The sequence below is a fragment of the Rana temporaria genome, chromosome 2 (genome assembly GCF_905171775.1).
Source record: "Rana temporaria chromosome 2, aRanTem1.1, whole genome shotgun sequence".
NCBI lineage: Eukaryota > Metazoa > Chordata > Amphibia > Anura > Ranidae > Rana > Rana temporaria.
The window spans coordinates 119,672,515-119,693,842 of NC_053490.1; the positions used below are offsets into that span (position 1 = coordinate 119,672,515).

The 21,328-nt window shown below is 40.4% G+C and overlaps 1 protein-coding gene across 1 annotated transcript; it reads left to right on the forward strand.

Annotated features, from left to right (window-relative positions):
* The first annotated feature begins 2,607 nt into the window (after positions 1–2,607).
* Positions 2,608–20,967, forward strand: LOC120929439 (25-hydroxyvitamin D-1 alpha hydroxylase, mitochondrial). Its single transcript, XM_040340864.1, has 9 exons — positions 2,608–2,912; positions 8,301–8,491; positions 9,631–9,827; positions 12,100–12,300; positions 14,757–14,920; positions 16,470–16,636; positions 17,264–17,345; positions 17,508–17,705; positions 20,362–20,967. The coding sequence occupies exons 1-9, from the start codon at positions 2,709–2,711 to the stop codon at positions 20,473–20,475; spliced, it is 1,518 nt and encodes a 505-aa protein (XP_040196798.1). The 5' UTR covers positions 2,608–2,708; the 3' UTR covers positions 20,476–20,967.
* Positions 20,968–21,328: the final 361 nt, after the last annotated feature.

Sequence of the window (21,328 nt, forward strand, 5' to 3'; positions counted from 1 at the left end):
GGTGCAATTTTTCTGCTGGTCGCTAGGTGGCGCTTCCATTGAGTTCGGCGTAGAATATGTAAATGACTAGATACGCCAATTCACGAATGTACGTGCGCCCGTCGCAGTAAAGATACGCCATTTCCGTAAGAGGTACGCTGGCGTAAAGATAAACCTGCCCCCTAGGTGGCGTAGCCATTGTTAAGTATGAAATAATAATTTGAAAATTTTACGTTGTTTGCGTAAGTCGTCTGTGAATGGGGCTGGACGTAATTTTTCGTTCACGTCAAAACCAATACGTCCTTGCGGCGTACTTTGGAGCAATGCACACTGGGATATGTACACGGACGGCGCATGCGCCGTTCGTAAAAAACGTCAATCACATCGGGTAACCACCCATTTACATAAAACACGCCCCCTCATCCTCATTTGAATTAGGCGCACTTACGCCCGGCCCCATGCTCTTCTAGTTCTATGGAATAATTTGCACAGTGCACAAATTCAACTTTATTTTTTTATTTTATTTTTTGCAAAATATTTTTTTAATAAACAAAAACATACTTTTGAGGTACAGAAAAAAAAAGGGAATCACAAGTGAGAAGGTACATAAGGAGCATTACACTTCCCAGACTATGTGGTCTGATGGGTGGTCTGTCACTATATATGAAGTCTGATGGGCGGTCTGTCACTATATATGAAGTCTGATGGGCGGTCTGTCACTATATATGAAGTGGGATGGGTGGTCTGTCACTATATATGAAGTGGGATGGGTGGTCTGTCACTATATATGAAGTCTGATGGGTGGTCTGTCACTATATACGAAGTCTGATGGGTGGTCTGTCACTATATATGAAGTGGGATGGGTGGTCTGTCACTATATATGAAGTCTGATGGGCGGTCTGTCACTATATATGAAGTCTGATGGGCGGTCTGTCACTATATATGAAGTGGGATGGGTGGTCTGTCACTATATATGAAGTCTGGTGGGTGGTCTGTCACTATATATGAAGCGGGATGGGTGGTCTGTCACTATATATGAAGTCTGATGGGCGGTCTGTCACTATATATGAAGTCTGATGGGCGGTCTGTCACTATATATGAAGTGGGATGGGTGGTCTGTCACTATATATGAAGTCTGGTGGGTGGTCTGTCACTATATATGAAGTCTGATGGGCGGTCTGTCACTATATATGAAGTGGGATGGGTGGTCTGTCACTATATATGAAGTCTGGTGGGTGGTCTGTCACTATATATGAAGCGGGATGGGTGGTCTGTCACTATATATGAAGTCTGATGGGTGGTCTGTCACTTTATATGAAGTGGGATGGGTGGTCTGTCACTATATATGAAGTGGGATGGGTGGTCTGTCACTATATATGAAGTCTGATGGGTGGTCTGTCACTATATATAAAGTCTGATGGGTGGTCTGTCACTATATATGAAGTCTGATGGGTGGTCTGTCACTATATATGAAGTGGGATGGGTGGTCTGTCACTATATATGAGGTCTGATGGGTGGTCTGTCACTATATATGAAGTCTGATGGGCGGTCTGTCACTATATATGAAGTGGGATGGGTGGTCTGTCACTATATATGAAGTCTGATGGGTGGTCTGTCACTATATATGAAGTCTGATGGGTGGTCTGTCACTATATATGAAGTCTGATGGGTGGTCTGTCACTATATATGAAGTGGGATGGGTGGTCTGTCACTATATATGAAGTCTGATGGGTGGTCTGTCACTATATATGAAGTCTGATGGGTGGTCTGTCACTATATATGAAGTCTGATGGGCGGTCTGTCACTATATATGAAGTCTGATGGGTGGTCTGTCACTATATATGAAGTCTGATGGGTGGTCTGTCACTATATATGAAGTGGGATGGGTGGTCTGTCACTATATATGAAGTCTGATGGGTGGTATGTCACTATATATGAAGTCTGATGGGTGGTCTGTCACTATATATGAAGTGGGATGGGCGGTCTGTCACTATATATGAAGTCTGATGGGTGGTCTGTCACTATATATGAAGTCTGATGGGTGGTCTGTCACTATATATGAGGTCTGATGGGTGGTCTGTCACTATATATGAGGTCTGATGGGTGGTCTGTTACTATATATGAAGTCTGGTGGGTGGTCTGTCACTATATAGTCGGATGGTCACAGGATCACATCACACACACTATTCCGAGGTATGAGGATCTCATACACATGGCAGTGCCCGGATGAGCCCTTTTCTTGCCCCTATGAATACGATTGGTCGTATCAGAGCAGTAAGGTGATGACAGGTGAACGGTCTATTAGGGAATGCTGCAGAGTGTGACTGCCATCCCCGCAGGTGACATCTCCCCTTCACTCTTGGCTGCCCCTGTCACCAGCGGCCCACGTGGAGGGCAGGCTGTTGGCAACAATCCACACATGCAGCGCCTGGCCAATAGTCAGCGACGAAACCACGCCCTCTACAAAGGTAATAGGCTGCCCGAGTGCCCCTGTCTCGTCCTGACCACGCCCCTCCATTAATGCCTGACTAGTATGTAGTATTTCTAGAGAAGGATGATGAAACTGATTGGGGGATGACACAAGGGGGCGTGTCTGCGGTGTACACAAGCCTTGAGTTTTGCAGCGGGGAATATAGTATGTTTGTGTATAAATAGAGGAGCTGGCATAGCTGGAGGATGCTGCAATCACGCTTCCCATCCGATCCTTGCCCAGGCATCCCAGGGGCACCATGGCACAGACACTTAAACTGGCTAACAGGTCCTCTTCTATATTCAGGACCCTCACTGAGGCATGGACTGAGAGCTTACTGAGGAGACCAGAGACAGTCATCAAGAGGCACAAGTCCCTGGCAGACGTGCCTGGTCCCTCTGCCATCAGCTTCCTCACTGATATCTTCTGCAGGGGGGGCCTGTCCAGGCTGCATGAGTTACAGGTAAGGGTGCCACCAATAAATCATCAATCTTTATATCATGACAGGAGCCGACAATACACTATGCAATCTGATTGTACAATACACTATTCAATCTGATTGTACAACTCACTATGCAATCTGATTGTACAACTCACTATGCAATCTGATTGTACAACTCACTATGCAATCTGATTGTACAACTCACTATGCAATCTGATTCTACAATACACTATGCAATCTGATTGTACAATACACTATGCAATCTGATTGTACAACTCACTATATAATCTGATTGTACAATACACTATGCAATCTGATTCTACAACTCACTATTCAATCTGATTGTACAACACACTATGTAATCTGATTGTACAATACACTATGCAATCTGATTGTACGATACACTATGCAATCTGATTGTACAATACACTATGCAATCTGATTGTACGATACACTATGCAATCTGATTGTACAATACACTATGCAATCTGATTCTACAACTCACTATGCAACCTGATTGTACAACTCACTAAAGAAACTGATTGTACAATGCACTATAGAATCAGATTTTACAACAAACTATACAATCTTGTTTTGCAATACACTATAGAATCAGATTGTACAACACACTATGCAACCTGATTGTACAATCTTCTTTTGATCTACCATCAACTATGTAGCTAGCACAAGGGCCTCCCTGATTGGATAGAAATTAGTGTATGGCTCATTGTTTTCCTGCTCTTGAAACACACTTTACTTGAGCCGTTCACACGGCAGGTCAGAGTCGGCGTTTGACCGGCTTTTATGCTGCACTGCGACTCTTTGGTCGCCCCGCACTTCCTATTAGGATGCATTTGATCTGCAAGCAAAGCAGGTCACAACAGTCCTTTCTTGTCAAATGCAGCCTTTTCCATTGGAGAGACCATTAACGAAAACACCCATCGTCTCATCCTCCATTTATATTTTATATATGATGAGACGGGCAGTGCTGGGCATGGGCTCATCCTCCATTTATATTTTATATATGATGAGACGGGCAGTGCTGGGCATGGGCTCATCCTCCATTTATATTTTATATATGATGAGACGGGCAGTGCTGGGCATGGGCTCATCCTCCATTTATATTTTATATATGATGAGACGGGCAGCGCTGGGCATGGGCTCATCCTCCATTTATATTTTATATATGATGAGAAGGGCAGCGCTGGGCATGGGCTCATCCTCCATTTATATTTTATATATGATGAGAAGGGCAGCGCTGGGCATGAGCCGATCCTCCATTTATATTATATATATGATGAGAAGGGCAGCCCTGGGCATGAGCTGATCCTCCGTTTATATTATATATATATGATGAGACGGCCAGCGCTGGGCATGAGCTGATCCTCCATTTATATTATATATATGATGAGACGGGCAGCGCTGGGCATGAGCCGATCCTCCATTTATATTATATATATGATGAGAAGGGCAGCGCTGGGCATGAGCCGATCCTCCATTTATATTATATATATGATGAGAAGGGCAGCGCTGGGCATGAGCCGATCCTCCATTTATATTATATATACAATGAGAAGGGCAGCGCTGGGCATGAGCTGATCCTCCGTTTATATTATATATATGATGAGACGGGCAGCGATGGGCATGGGCTGATCCTCCATTTATATTATATATATGATGAGACGGGCAGCGCTGGGCATGAGCTGATCCTCCGTTTATATTATATATATGATGAGACGGGCAGCGCTGGGCTTATTAAAAATCTTAGGATTCTCCTAGGGTGCTGTGTGGTTCAGCTTGTAGTGTGATTGCTGTCTGCCATATTATTCCTCTGTATGTTGTATTATATTATATTATATTATTTTATAGTATAGTATATTATATTATAGTATATTATATTATAGTATATTATATTATAGTATATTATATTATAGTATATTATATTATAGTATAGTATATTATATTATAGTATATTATATTGTATTATAGTATATTATAGTATATTATATTATATTATATTGTATTATATTATATTATAGTATATTATATTATAGTATATTATATTGTATTATAGTATATTATATTATATTATAGTATAATATATTATAGTATATTATATTGTATTATAGTATATTATATTATAGTATATTATATTATATTATAGTATATTATATTGTATTATAGTATATTATATTGTATTATAGTATATTATATTATATTGTATTATAGTATATTATATTGTATTATAGTATATTATATTATAGTATATTATATTGTATTATAGTATATTATATTGTATTATATTATATTATAGTATATTATATTATAGTATATTATAGTATTTTATATATGACCTCACGTGTACATGACTAATAATAATAATTAAATAAGCATAGCATGAATTCTTTTCAGAAGCCCTTTTGCTGTTAACATAGTAATTATGTGATCTGGTTATTTAAAAACAATTTAATGTTATTATTAATACTAACTCCTGGAAACATGAAAAGTCTTCCTTGCAGTGGGGCTGCGTCTGCACTGCAAGGGTTAACTGTTGGCTTAGGTCTAGGGGGGGGGGGCATAGAAAAGCAGATTTATTTACCTGATATTCCTCTCCCCTGCACCGCTAGACCAGTCCCCCTAGCATCTTCTCCCCCTATGCTCTGCCAGTCTGATGTCATCAAGACCGATGCAAGGTCTATAGCCCTGCATTGGACATGATGATGCTTTAAGAATTTTGCTTATTTAAAAAAGAAAACCCTGCATGTTGAGTCCTCCTGTATATAAAATGTTTGTTTCCTCAAGATGGCAGGTGATCTGAATAAGTGACCCTCCTTCCTGTAATAGTAATATACCATTCTCATTCTCTCATTTCATGAGGTCGCAATTAACATTCCTATATAGTTAGTCTGCTGATAGAACTTTCCATGATTAGTTGGTGAATTGCCTCCATAGAAGGATAGACACAGGAGCAAATCACTGTTCAGTACCTGAGGCTAAGGCTAGACTGACTTCCCATATGTCATATGAATGCTGAGTCATCGCATTTCCTCTCTTACTAATTTCCTTTTCACATAAAGAAATGTGGAGCCTCATTTCTGGAATATGCATCATCATCACTTTCCTGACCACAAACTGGGGCAATGCCTTTCAGCACCACACTGGGTGGACAAGGGTGATCAGCTCAGGCCACATACTCAGTGCTGGAAGTGCTGTACAATACCCGGCACTTATCGCTGGGACAATGCTCATAACAAACCAAACAAGCTAATCTGTAACGTTGTAATGTTATTCTCTGTAACGTTGGATCAGAAGGCTATTCTTCTGTAATTTGCACAAACACACGTAAAAAGATGTGAGTGTATATATCATGAGTGCTCAACCTGTGGCCCTCCAGCTGTTGCAGAACTACAAGTCCCATGAGGCATTGCAAGCCACTGAGTTACAAGTATGACTCCAAAATACAGAGGCATGATGGGAACTCCTGGGGGGGCACAGGTTGAGCACCCATGGTATGTATATATATATATTAGAGCTGCACGATGCTGGATAAAATGAGAAATCGCAATTTTTTTGATTAGAATAAATATTACGATTCACGAATATCTTTCACATTATACAAAACAAATTGGGATAACTTTACTGTTTAGTTTCTTTTTAAAATTTATTGAAGTGTACTTTTTTAACCCCAAAAAATAGTTTGAAAGACCACTGCGCAAACACATAAAATATTGCAACATCCGCCATTTTATTCTCTAGGGTCTCTGTTTAAAAAAAAAAATACATATATATTTATATATATATATATATATATATATATATATATATATATATATATATAATATATATATATATATATATATATATATAGATATATATATTATATATGTATATATATATATATATTTATATATATATATATATATATATATATATATATATATATATATATATAAAATGTTTGGGGGTTCTAAGTAATTTTCTTGCAAAAAATACTGATTTTAACTTGTAAGCAACAAATGTCAGAAAAAGGTTTTATAGCTACAGTAGATTCAGAGAGAGTTAGGCCGGCGTATCAGTAGATACGCCGACCTAACTCAGAATCTGCGCCGTCCTAAGTTTAAGTGTATTCTCAAACTGAGATACACTTAAACCTAGCTAAGATATGACAGCCTGCGCCGTCGTATCTTAGGGTGCAATATTTAGGCTGGCCGCTAGGTGGCGCTTCCATTGAGTTCGGCGTAGAATATGTAAATGACTAGATACGCCTATTCACGAACGTACGTGCGCCCATCGCAGTAAAGATATGGCGTTTTCAGGCGTAAAGTTATTCCATCAAATAGCTAGACTAGTCAATGTTAAGTATGGCCGTCGTTCCCGCCGTCGAAATTTAAATTTTTTACGTTGTTTGCGTGAGTCGTCCGTGAATAGGGCTGGACGTAATTTACGTTCACGTCGAAACCAATACGTCCTTGCGGCGTACTTTGACGCAATGCACACTTTGACGCATGCGCCGTTCGTAAAAAAACGTCAATCACATCAGGTCACCCTCCATTAACATAAAACACGCCCCCTCAGCCTAATTTGAATTAGGCGCGCTTACGCCGGCCCCATTTACGCTACGCCGCCGTAAGTTAGGAGGCAAGTACTTTGTGAATACAGTACTTGCCTCTCTGACTTAAGGCGGCGTAGCGTAAATACGATACGCTACGCCGCCTTAAAGTTGCGGCAATCTACCTAAATCCAGCGGTAAGTGGTAAAACTGCCCTCATCTACAGACCGAAGTTCATCCCTTTCATCTAAAAGAACCGAGAGATGCATTGTATGTTTTCTCTTCTAGGCCCCTTCCACACATGCCGTATGTGTGAAAAGAGCTTCTCAGTGCTGAAGAATGTTGATAAACACTTGTCGGCTTTTTTTTTTTGACAGCTCAGCTTTGCACTGTTTACATCGTGGAAACAGTTGATTCGCATCACGAGGGGGTTGGATCGAATTTGTGATCATTTAACAATTAATCGTGCAGCTCTAATATATATAATCATGTATATATACATATTATATGCATGCATTTTTATATATATATATATATATATATATATATATATATATATATATATAGATATGTGTATATATATATATATATATATATATATATATATATATATATATATATATATATATGTATGTATATATATATATATATATATATATATATATATATATATATATATATATATATATATATATATATATATATGTATATATATATATATATATATATATATATATATATAAAAATATATATATACACACACACGGTCATATATCTAGAGTGAGACCAAGGATTTGTAGGATATACATCCATTAATTAAGTAATAAATAATAATGACTAACTCTATATGTTTTCTTCAGCTGCAAGGAAAAGCCAAATATGGTCCAGTGTGGAAGGCAAGTTTTGGTCCAATCCTTACTGTTCACGTGGCAGATCCATCACTGATTGAGCAGGTCTTACGACAGGAAGGAAAACATCCCATTCGTTCGGATCTCTCCTCCTGGAAAGACTACAGGGAGCACAGAGGACACTCATATGGTCTGCTTACTGCGTAAGTATCCTGTAAAAACGTCTTATTATGACCGTAGTACTGGTATGAGGGCTGGGGTCCACAAGCTGATTTCTAAAACTGGAAAAAGAAACTAAAGGTGTTCCTATAATAACTATTTAAAATCGATGTTTTGTTTTTAAAGTGCAGGATACATTTTATATCCGATAGCTCCAGGGGCGAACTGACAACTCATGGGGCCCCCAGGCAATAGGAGATTATGGGGCACCCAGGCAATAGATTATGGGGCCACACAGTATACACACACACACACAATATACACACACAGGGCTAGATTCAGTAAGAGTTACTCCGGCGTATCAGTCGATACGCCGTCGTAACTCTGAATTTACGCCGTCGTAACGTTAAGCGTATTCTGGAAACCAGATACGCTTAAATTAGGCTAAGATACGAGCGGCGTAAGTCTCTTACGCCGTCGTATCTTAGGGTGCATATTTACGCTGGCCGCTAGGTGGCGCTTCCGTCGTTTTCGGCGTAGAATATGCAAATGACCTAGATACGCCGATTCACAAACGTACCTGCGCCCGGCAGTATTTTTTTACGTCGTTTGCGTAAGGCTTTTTCGGCGTAACGTTGCTCCTGCTTCTATGAGGCGCACGCAATATTAAGTATGGACGTCGTTCCCGCTTCGATTTTTGAATTTTTTACATCGGTTGCGTAAGTCGTTCGCAAATAGGGCTGGACGTAATTCATGTCGAAACCAATACGTCGTTGCGGCGTACTTAGGAGCAATGCACACTGGGATATGTACACGGATGGCGCATGTGCCGTTCGTAAAAAATGTAAATCACGTCAGGTCATCATACATTAACATAAAACACGCCCCCCCCTTCCACATTTGAATTAGGCGGGCTTACGCCGGCCCATTTACGCTACGCCGCCGCAACTTACGGAGCAAGTGCTTTGTGAATAATGCACTTGCTCGTCTAAGTTGCGGAGGCGTAGCATAAATAACATACGCTACGCCCGCACAAAGATACGCTGCCCTTACTGAATCTAGCCCAGTATAACGTGTTGTATAAATTTGTTTGAAAACGTCATAAAAAATGTGATTGAAGCAAGTATAACGCATATGATTGTACATAGGAATGTCATTAAATATTACTCTCTGATGTTTGCAGTGAGGGAGAAGAATGGCAGCAGTTCCGCAGTATTCTCGGGAAATACATGCTGAAGCCAAAGGAGGTGGAGGGATACAGTGATGTTTTCAATGATGTGGTTGGGGATCTTATAAAGAAGTTAAATCACCAGCGGAATCAAAATCCAAATCAGGTTGTCAAAGACATTTCCAGCGAATTCTACAGATTTGGCTTAGAAGGTAATTATTCAATATAGATTTATTACTGACTTTTTTTGTACATATAGCAACCACCCTAAGGCCCTTTTCACACTTGTGCGACCTGAAAGCCGCGCGATTTTGCCGCCATTTTGTTGTGATTTTGGCATGACTTGATGGCTTTGTACAGTGCCGATCCTAACTTCCCTGGGGCCCTAAGCAAAATGACATGTCACATTAAAGTTGAGAATTGGGGGGGGGGGGGGGGGGGGGGCACTGCCGACAGTGACATGTCACATTAAATATTAAAGTTGAGAAGCGGGGGGAGGGGGGTATTCTGCTATCGGAACTGACATCTTACATTAAAGTGAGAAGGCGGGGGTGCTGACTTCTTACCTCTTCTCCCATGCAGCCAGCGAGTTGAGAAGCGGGGTGAGGGGCCAAAAATGACTTCTCACCAGGCGGGGCCTCTAGTAATTTGGGGGGCCCCCTGCAGCTTTGTGGGGCCCTAAGCGGCTTGCATAGTGAGCCTATAGGGTGGATCGGCCCTGCCTGTGTAATCTTGAGGACTATGGACCTCAAGTCGAATCAAAGTTGGACCAAAGAAGTGCAATGCTACTTTGAAGTCGCACAGATATGAATGGTACTCATTGGTAATAAGAGGGTAGGACTTGTCATGCGACTTTGCAGTCCCAAGTTGCAGGACAAGTCGCACAAGTGTGAAAGAGGCCTAAATGGTTCATTCATCTACAAAGGAACACTTTGTAGATGAATGAAGCACTTCACCCATTATCAAGGTAACATATGTTCATCGAGTCTGGCTGTGTCCAGATCATTGTTACAATTTAGGAATAAATTCAGACCCCCAAGTACTGCAGTGTCAAGATCAGTGATGGCGAACCTTGGCACCCTTTGGAACTACATTTCCCATGATGCTCATCTATACTGCAGAGTGCATGAGCATCATGGGAAATGTAGTTCCAAAATATCTAGGGTGCCAAGGTTCGCCATCACTGGTCTAGATCATTGCTAGGCCCCATTTACACCTGAGCATTATCAAGCCCAAAGCTCCAAAACGCTAAACATCCACCAACCATGGTTTTCGATTGTGCCTGTTCACACCTAAGTATTGTGTCGCGTGAAGCTTGTAAGCTCGAAAAAGTGCATGATCTTTTTAATATTTTGAGCTACAAGGTTCAAGCTGCATGAGATTTTGGCCCCGATAGAGTTCAGTAGGAATGCCTGAAAAATGCATATTCTGCATTTCCCCCCCTTAGTAACCAGCTAAAACAATTAAATTAACAAAAACACCCAAAAGCCCCTGTAGAAATGCAAAAAAAAAAAAAAAAAGCCCGTAGACACTGAGTTTAAATGTGGATGCAGCCTTACAGTGGGATGGTTTGCTAAAGGTAAAACAATTAAATCTAAAACAATAAAACTAACAAAAACACCCAAAAACCCTGTATAAATGCAAAAAGAAAAAAGAAAGCCTGTAAAACTGACCACAGACACTGAGCTCAAATGTGGATGCAGTCTTACAGTGGGTTGGTTTTCTAAAGGTAAATAGATGGTACACTTTTCAAGGGAAGTTGCACTTTAAATGGGAATTTTCCCTAGAGCTTAGTGAATTAAGTGAAGCTTCAATGACTTTCATCATCCAATCATGTGCAAGCAAAAAAAAGGAAGCAATTGATTGGTTATTCTTGCAATATTAAGAATTTCCCCACATTCACTAAGCAGCTATTGTGCAGCTTATAGGGTGCTCTATGCAAAGGTGTTAGGGATTTAACCTCCCTGGCGGTATGATTATTTCAGAAAAAAGGTGCTAAAAGTGTTTTTTACCATTATTTGCAAGGAAATTTGGTGTTTTATATTGTAGGCCTGTAATTCTTAGGAATAACTCACTTAAATCTGACCAAACAAGAGTCTAGTAGGCATCCCGGGTATGAATTTTTTTTAAAAACAAAATTATAAATTATAATATAATAAATAATTATACTGAAAGTGCACATGGAAGTGCAGTTGCTGTAAATATGAGGGGTAGATCTGAAATGAGGGGAAGCTCTGCTGATTTGATTATCCAATCATGTGCAATCTAACATGCTGTTTTTTATTTTCCTTGCATGTCCCCCTCTGATCTACAGCGACTGCACTTCAGTGCAGTCGTGCAAAGTGGATTTGCCATTCGTAAATAACCCCCAATGTGTCTATTACAAAATGTTATCTGTCTCCACAATGCTCCAATTTTGCATCATGTGTAACAGATTCAGGTTGTGCATTTTCCAATAACTTTTCCCACTCTGCATTTTCCTAGGTATTTCTTCTGTCCTGTTTGATTCACGGATTGGTTGCCTGGAGACCACGATCCCAGAAGAAACTGAGAAATTCATTAAGTCCATCAATACTATGTTTGTAATGACCCTCCTAACCATGGCCATGCCCAAATTTTTGCACAAAATTTTCAGAAAGCCATGGCAAAAGTTCTGCGAGTCCTGGGATTACATGTTTGCTTTTGGTAAGTCTCGCTGTACATTACACGTATATCAGTAGTGATTATGATGTAGGGCCTAACTGCAAAGGGCACCACTGCTCTGGGTGCCACTCCGTTGTCTTAACTAGCTTACATTGCAGAAAGTAGAATTCTCCACCCAGATATTTTCTCTCTTTCTGGACTACTGCAAATTAAAGGATTACGCCATTATCTCAATAATATACAAGCTGGACCATTCTATGGTCTTGAATGATATATTAAGGGACTCCTATTAGGATTTTGCACCAAGGCCCTTAGCTGTTATTTACACCGCTCTCTTTGACTCAGTAATAAAATTACTCTTCCTCCTTCAAATTGCAAGATATTGAGATAGCACTAAACACCAAAGAGAATACCCAGACATCCCCTCCTTGGTACAGATGGTTAGTAGGGATGTGTTTCCCATTAAGGGTTTGGGGGAAAGGGCCTAAGGCAACAGGGGACAGTTCCAACATATATTTTCAGGTTATGTTTTTTGTTTTGTTCTTCGGTGGTCAATTTTGGTCACTTGTGGGTAAAATTAGAAGCAAAACTAAGGGAAGGGATGTTGGGGATGCCGAGGGTCGTCTCAAGAGACACATGTCATCTACTGGGAGTCATGCGACTCTTTATAGGTGGAGTCAGGTCCGAGAAACTCGACGGGCAAAACACATCGTTTTGCTCGTCGAGTTGCTTGTGAAGCCGCCGAGGATCTCGGCGAGCCAAGTTTCCTCATTGACTAACGAGGAAATAGAGAACATGTTCTCTATTTGGCTTGACGAGTTACTCGTCGGTTTCCTTGGCCAAAAGTGTACAGACGACCGGGTTTCTCGGCAGAATACGGCTCCGATCGAGTTTCTGGCTGAATTCTGCCGAGAAAGTCGGTCGTGTGTACGGGGCCTCACTTGTAGTAGTTAGTCACATTCAACTGGACTTATTCTGTAATGTTGAAGATGTTCCACAGCTTATCCAATCATTTTTTTCAGTTCTAATGAACGTCAAAAGTTACCCCAACGTTTATATGCATATTCATCTAGTCACCAACATCGACACATTCTATGGTGATTAGATTAATGCATCGTACACACGTACGGGATTTGATGGGAAAAGTTCCCGTCGGAAAGCCGAGAACCAGCTCGGTCAGTCTTTTCCCCTACACACGGCCGGTTTTCCCGACAGGAAAACTGTGATGGAGCTTTGGTCGGGAATCCCGACCATGTGTATGCTCCATCGCAGTCTTTCCAATAGGAAAACTGATAAAAACCACCGGGTAAAAGTCCGCCAGTTCTCTTCTTTTTGTCCGGTGGTTTTTGGGCAGTTTTCCCGTCGGAAAAACTGCGAGGAGCATACACATGGCCGGGATTCCCAGCCAAAATCTCTCCTCATAGTTTTCCCGTCGTGTGTACGAGGCTTCTAGCGTCTAAAGGTGTGGAGATAAATGTTGGGGTATCTTCCTGATAGTCATTAGAACTGAAGAATTGGCTTGGACAAGCTACGCAATGTCAAACATGCAGTTTATCTTTTCGGTGAATAGTTAGTGAAGCTGATGTAAGCCGTGTTTTGTGTTGCCTATCACTCCACAGACTACAGTAATTTCCTCTTCTATATGGTATCAAGGACACAGGAAAGTTTACATCAGCCGGGTTAGGCTTTCATGATGCCGCTTCCGAGGTCTTTTACCTATGAAAGGCAAACACTGAAAGTAGATGTTACTGCTGTGTATACATTGATAATTATGGTATATATTTATCTTTCAAGCATTCATAATTTTTTTTGTTTGCACAAAATAAAAAAGGATCTGGAATTCGGCAACATGTTAATTTATACAATCTATAGTAGTAGTCTTTTACTATCTATTAGTCTATTTGTTTTATATTGTATATTATTATACAGCATTGATAAAGCTCCAATAGTTATCTCAACACTTTAAAAAATAAAGGGACGGTACAAGTACAACACAGTTTATTACAAGAGTTACCACTCATGCTAGTTACTACTCATTATAGCTTACATGAAACATGATCAACCCCATGGGGGTTATTTACGAAAGGCAAATTCACTTTGCACTACAAGTGCACTTGGAAGTGCAGTTGCTGTAAATCTGAGGGGTAGATCTGAAATGAAGGAAAGTTCTGCTGATTTTATTATCCAATCATGTACAAGCTAAAATGCTGTTTTTTTTATTATCCTTGCATGTCCCCCTCGGATCTACAGCGACTGCACTTCTAGTGCAATTTCAAAGGCACTTTGCACTTGAAGTTTGCACTTGTAGTGCAAAGTGGATTTGCCTTTAGTAAATAACCCCCGTAGTATAGCCCTTCAGTAAACTGACACTGCATAGATAGAAACCTCATGCATTTTTAAAATGAACGTAGATTTGGAAAAAAAAACGTATAGCTTACCAATTGTTAAGAATTTGATGGCATCCGTTTTATATTTAATATTATATTTTATTTGTGCAGCTAAAGGACATATTGATCAACGAATGGCTGATATAGCTGAGAAAGTGTCCCGAGGTGAAAAAGTGGAAGGAAAATTCCTAACCTATTACCTGGCCCAGGAGAAAATACCCATGAAGGCAGTCTATGGCAATGTCACTGAGCTGCTTCTGGCTGGCGTAGACACGGTAAGGGATCATTGTAGGCTTCACATACTAGTAAACCTGATATACAACAAAAAGGTTGGATGTTTCCCCATGCCTATATTCTGGTTACCACTGAGGACTTGCAGCATTGATATGTGGGGTTCAACCACTTCCCGCACTACTCTACTAAAGCATTGACTTGTGCTTTACTTCCTCTCTGAATCTGAAAGCACACTATTAGATTATGTAGCTTTTACCTGTAATTTGCCTTACAAGATACCCTGGCTGACTGTACAAGGTAGCAATATTGAGGTTATCAGCGCCACTGGGTAGACAATATTATATAATCACTAAAGTTTAGTATAGAATGCTGACTCTACATCCATTTTACAAAAAAAGACTTACAAGGATTGATTGCAGATTTAGGACCATTACCGTATATACTCGAGTATAAGCTGACCCGAATAAAAGTGGAGGCACCTAATTTTAGCACAAAAAAACTGGGAAAACGTATTGACTTGAGTATAAGCCTAGGGTGTCCATCTGAATGCCTCACTGTGCCTCACTTTGCCTCACTGTGTCAATGTGCATGCCTCACTGTGCCCATACCTCACTGTGCCCGGGTTTGAAAAATCGTTTTTCCCCCCGGCTGTAGGTCTCCCAGATAACAAACTTTGCACACTTGTAGAGGAAGAGTGGGGCTATATGTGTGCCAAGTTTGGGGTCCAGGGGACCTACGGCCGGCCGGTACTAGGTCCCCAAAATCACCGGAGAAATTACTGTTTAACATGGGAGTCTATGGAAGGGGTGTTGAAAAATTGGTGCTCTCCGGCCATAGGTCCCTCAGACAAAAAACTTTGCACACGTATAGAGGACGAGTGCAAAGTGTGCCTAGTTTGGGGTCCAGGGGACCTACGGCTGGCCAGTACCAGGTCCCCAAAATCCGGGAGATCAGGTGCAAAAAGGTCACTTGAGTATAAGCCGAGGGGGGCATTTTCAGCACAAAAAAATGTGCTGAAAAACTCGGGTTATACTCGAGTATATATGGTAATTAGCATTATGATTTTAGTTTACAAATAATAAGGAAATATATCTGGATTTCCAATTAAATTAAGTGGTTATGCATTCCAAAGATCTGTATTATTATCTGAAAGATTATATTTCTATTAAGGTAAACATCAGTCAAAAAACTTAACCATTAGGTACCTGCAAGGAACACTTGCTTACCTGCTTAGTACTTTAGTTTTAAATTCAGTCATTGCTGAAGTTCATCAATACCACTCCACTATCTTTGGTCAGTACTTTTTATTGTAATGCATGAGAGCTATTCCCGAACACACCCCTGATGTTCCTTCGCTGCCTTGAAAGTCTCATATAAAAAATATCTGAAATATGAATTGATAGCCGAGGCATTTGCTTAGTAGAATTAGCCATTTTCTGATTGTTATCTGGATTTGCTCTTTATTTTTACTAATCGTACAAGCCGTAGTCTGGCAGTTGTAGACAAGATGCTTCCTGCAATTAGTGTATTTATTATACTGTATATTCAGGATTCACCGGTTATAATAAACTTTTTTTATATTTATGCCAGATTTCGAGTACACTTTCGTGGACCCTGTATGAGCTAGCAAGACATCCACAAGTACAGTCTGCTCTGTATAAAGAGATCACGGATATGCAACAAGGACGGACGATTGCAACCGCAGCTGACGTAGCTAAAATGCCCCTAATGAAGGCTGTTGTAAAAGAAGTATTAAGGTAAAAATTACATAAATAAAAAAATTAAGGTACAATAAAAAAAGGATGAGGAAAGGCGTGTTGGAAAGACAAGGACAATATTTAGATTTCTAAATCATTAGGGTATATTGTCCAAAGTAAAGTGGTAAAAAGACAATAGGCGGCAGCACTATATTATGGGTGGTTTCCGGTATATGAATATTCTAAGGAAGAGAAATGCATTATTACATTGGCAGTGGGCATTTATTGATGTTATGCAACTCCAAGCAAAAATGTTGCTACTATCACATTAAAGCCCACTTTGACTTCTTATTTAACTCCCCTGGCAAAAGCTAAATCCTGCTGCTCTGTCCTCTTGTGCCAGTAAGCGATCTGTGCTTAATGGACTGGTTAGGAGCGACTGAACTTATGCCCCGAACATAGTTTTCTCTCTGCTGATGCAAGTCTCTAATTACCATTGCATAAGGAAGTCCTTCTCGTGAACCCCACAGGGGCCTTAAACAGCTGCTCTGTCTAATTGTTCCCCTAAAACATACAAAAAGCAAATATTGGAAAGTACTGTCTTGCTGGGGGAATAACAGACTAAATTGTTTTTAATAAAAAAAAAAAATCACCATTGTAACTCTGAGCTCTTTTCTACCATTGTAGGTTGTATCCGGTAATTCCTGGCAATGCCCGAGTTGTAGCGGACAGAGATATCCAAATAGGAGAGTACACCATACCAAAAAAAGTAAGTTAAACTTGCAGAATTTACAAGATTGGTATAAAAATACAAGTTTGCTGTTAGATTTGGGGCACACAACAATTTAGAAATTCTGTAGCAATGCTACACAAGGAATAGTTGGCTTGGTACGATAAGAGCAAAACGTTAATCCATTCATATTTCTTTCAGACACTTATTACCCTCTGCCACTATGCTACATCACGAGATGAGAAGTTCTTCTCAGAGCCCGATGAGTTTAAACCAGAGCGCTGGCTGAAGAAAGACGAGTGCCACCATCCATATGCCTCTATCCCATTTGGATTTGGAAAGAGAAGCTGCATTGGGAGGCGGATAGCTGAACTGGAAGTTTACCTGGCTCTTTCACGGGTAAGAGGACTTTCCCAACCTCTCTAAAGCCTCGCACACTAACTTGGATTTCCATCGGGCAAATCCGTTGGCCATGAACTTGTTCTGCATTCAGACGGCAGAACTTTTTCAGCCAACATTCACTAAACTACGTGGCTTTTCTGCTCTTTACCGCCACCCTTTGGGCAACTTCTGCTAATGTTGTATTATGGTTAGCATTGGACAGATTTGTGTACACAAGATCGGATAATCCGACGGAACACATTTGTTGTCGGACAATTTGAGAGCACGGCTATCCAACATTTGTTGTCGGAAATTCCAACAACAATTGTCCGATGGAGCATACAAACGGTTGGACTATCCGACAAAACGCGTCCATCACACAATTGTTGTCGGAATATCCGATCGTGTGTAGGGCCTTTAAAGTGTCAGTCACCCCCATAAGTGATATTTTGGTTTGTACTACTGGTAGGTTAAGCCACCCATTTGTTAAATCTCTAGCAACTCTGTTGGTGACCTCTCTGTGCTTGAATTCAAGTATCTGCATATCTGCTGTGACCATTCCTGCTCTCCCTGCTGGATTTATACATATTTTATATTAGGGGAATGTAACAGGGAGGGCGGGAACACAGAAAGGAAGGCAGGAACATCAACAACTTCCAGGTGAACAGTGATCAAGAATTATGTCAGGAGATGTACCGGATGGGACTATCTGAGATACATTTAAAACCTGACTTATCCCACTAGGCTCCACATAGACATTTTAAAACCCTGACCCTTCAAAACATCTAGGATAAATAAATATATAACATAAGGGTTGTTTCGAGGTTAAGGGCGTTGGTATGCAAGTATGAATAAGGGATTCTCCAGTTCTGGCTGAATATTTGTAGAAATGAATCACCTATTGAGTTTATATGGACTCTTCCAGTAAAACCTTCATAATGCAGTTCCTGATTTTGCTCCCCTCCTCCCAATATGAATCAATGTGAGGGCCTTTTTGTTCTTACTGCTGCTGTGTGTGTAATGTGAAAATAATTATTTAATGGAGGATCTACATCTGAGCAGAGGAGTTGATTTACTAAAGGCACAAAGACAGTGGGGTTGATTTACTAAAACTCGCAAGTGCAAAATCTGGTGCAGCTCTGCATAGAAACCAATCCGCTTCCATGTTTTTTGTCAAAGCTTACTTGAACAAGCTGAAGTTAGAAGCTGATTGGCTACCATACATAGCGGCACCAGATTTTGCACTTTTCAGCTTTAGTAAATCAACCCCTGTGCAGTTGCTCCAGAGCTTAGTAAATGAGCAGAAGCTCTGCTGACTTTCATCATCCAATCATATGCATGCAAAAATGCTGTTTTTTTTTAATCTTCCTTGCATGTGATTGGGTACGCTTTGAAAAGTGAAGCCTTTCCTCATTTACTAAGCTCTGGAGCAACTGCACTGGCTTCAGTCTATTTGCCCTTAGTAAATCAACCCAAAAGTATCTGTGTAACAGCTATAAGGCTCCATTCACACTAATGCTTTTTTTGGTGCATTTTGCAGAAATGCAAGGACTTTTTTTTAACATGTTTTGGAACATGTTCACATCAATGCTTTTTTGTGTCTCTGCGTTTTTGGAAAGGGTCAGGGAATTTTTTTCCAGCAAAAAGCAGCGTTTTGCTTGCAATAGAATTCAATGGACCTGCATCCAAAACGCATTTTGCCCGCGATTTGCTTTTTTTTTTTTTTCAACCTGTTCATAGCTGGTTGTTAAAGGAAATGTAAAAAAATAAAAATTACTGGCTAAAAAAAAAAACGCAAATCGCGGTAAAAACGCACGTCAAAAAACGCAGCAAGCACTGCAAAAAAGCATTGCAAAAACGCTCAAAAGCAACATGCATAGGTGTGAATCGAGCCTAAGAGAGATTGTAAGAAGTACACACGATCAGACCTTTGTTCGACCAAATTCACATCGGAATACCGATGGAATTCTATCAGAGGAAAAGAGAACATGTTCTCTATGTAATCTCCAATGGGGCATACACACGGAGGACGTTTTCCATCAGAAATTCTGATCGTGTGTACGAGGCCTTAGGACCTTGAATCTACACGTTCTAAGTAAAAACTGGAGTTATTTATTCACAGCCTCAAAATCAGATTCAAACATTAGGGGCAGGTCTGATTCTAATTAGTTGCTGAGAATTAACTCTAGTTACTAGTGAACACAACCTGATGCCCAAACCTCTAAGGCCTCGTACACACGACCGAGTTTCTCGGCAAAAATCAGCAAGAAACTTGCTGGGATTTTTTTTTTGCCGAGGAAACCGGTCGTGTGTACATTTTTCGACGAGGAAACTGTTGAGGATCCCGTCGAGCCAAAAAGAGAGCATGTCTTATTTTTCCTCGACGGGAATGGAGAAACTTGCCTTGTCGAGTTCCTCGACAGCCTAACAAGGAACTCGACAAAGAAAACGATGTGTTTCGCCCGTCGAGTTCCTCGGTCGTGTGTACGAGGCTTAAGAAATATATGAAGCTGAATGGCAATCCAACCCACAAACATGCCAAAAGATCAATTATTGAGTGGACTTTTTTTTTTTAAGTTTCTGTGGGCACTGAAAATCACCCTTTGTATCTATTGTGATGTTTTAATAGAAAGCATTATTTCACTTTAGCTTTTCTCTTGATATCCTTTTGCAGATCCTTACCCATTTTGAAGTTCGACCCGAGTGCCCAGGAAGCTTGGTGAAACCTATGACCAGGACACTTCTAGTACCGGACAGGGACATCAACATTCAGTTTCTGGACCGTTAATTAGTCTGCTATTGTTTGTTATTAGAAGTAGACCTTCCTAAAGCTGGTCACCTTTTAGGAGGTGCATATATGGCCTGGAGGAGTCGTTAATATACAGAGAGACATCATAAAGGTGTACCAATCTCACCTCACACCTCAGGTTTATGTGCCATATAGTTCTATGCATAGAACATTACAACTGTGAACTTATTTTATACTTACTAAGGGAGCATAAATAGAGAACAATGAAACACTGAAGATTTCAAGCAATTCCCAAATAACTTTTTATAAAGGTTAGGGATGTTTTGCATTTTATCTTTTTTGGAATGTTTTACTGTGAGACATGGCAGAAGGGAATCAGATTCCAAAATTCATACAACCTCTTATAATGTCTGCAATGTCCAAAATGTTATCTTGGCATAAGGTCTGACTGAGATTTCATGGTTACTTGTTGATAACTATAGACATCTTGACCATTTGTTATGATGCAGTTGATAACATCAACGGCCAGTTTCCAATATACAACACGAATGAATGCTATTTAAGAGCCTTTTTGTCATTGGCTTGCCTAACAGTACCAAAAGGAGAGATATGGTTTAATTTAAATGGGTCCAGATGAAAATTAAGACAGCCAAGACATCTGGGATAATGGCAATCATATCATGTTTTTTTTAAAGTTATGATTAGGCATTCACCAAGCAATGGACATTTGGGGCCAGATCCACGAAGCGCGGCGCTTCTTTACGGCCGGCGTAGTGTATCTCAGATACACCACGCCGCCGTAACTTACAGCGTATTTCCCGTATTCTCAAAGAATTTGCGCCGTAAGTTACGCCGGCGTAGTGTAACTGTGTCGGCGTAAGGGCGAGCAATT

Bases quoted from the DNA above. Each gene is read 5' to 3' on its own strand.
- LOC120929439 (XM_040340864.1), top strand. From the start codon at position 2,709: ATGGCACAGACACTTAAACTGGCTAACAGGTCCTCTTCTATATTCAGG. The intron at 8,492-9,630 runs GTAAGTATCCTG...TGATGTTTGCAG, and splicing joins TCATATGGTCTGCTTACTGC to TGAGGGAGAAGAATGGCAGC. The intron at 9,828-12,099 runs GTAATTATTCAA...GCATTTTCCTAG, and splicing joins CTACAGATTTGGCTTAGAAG to GTATTTCTTCTGTCCTGTTT.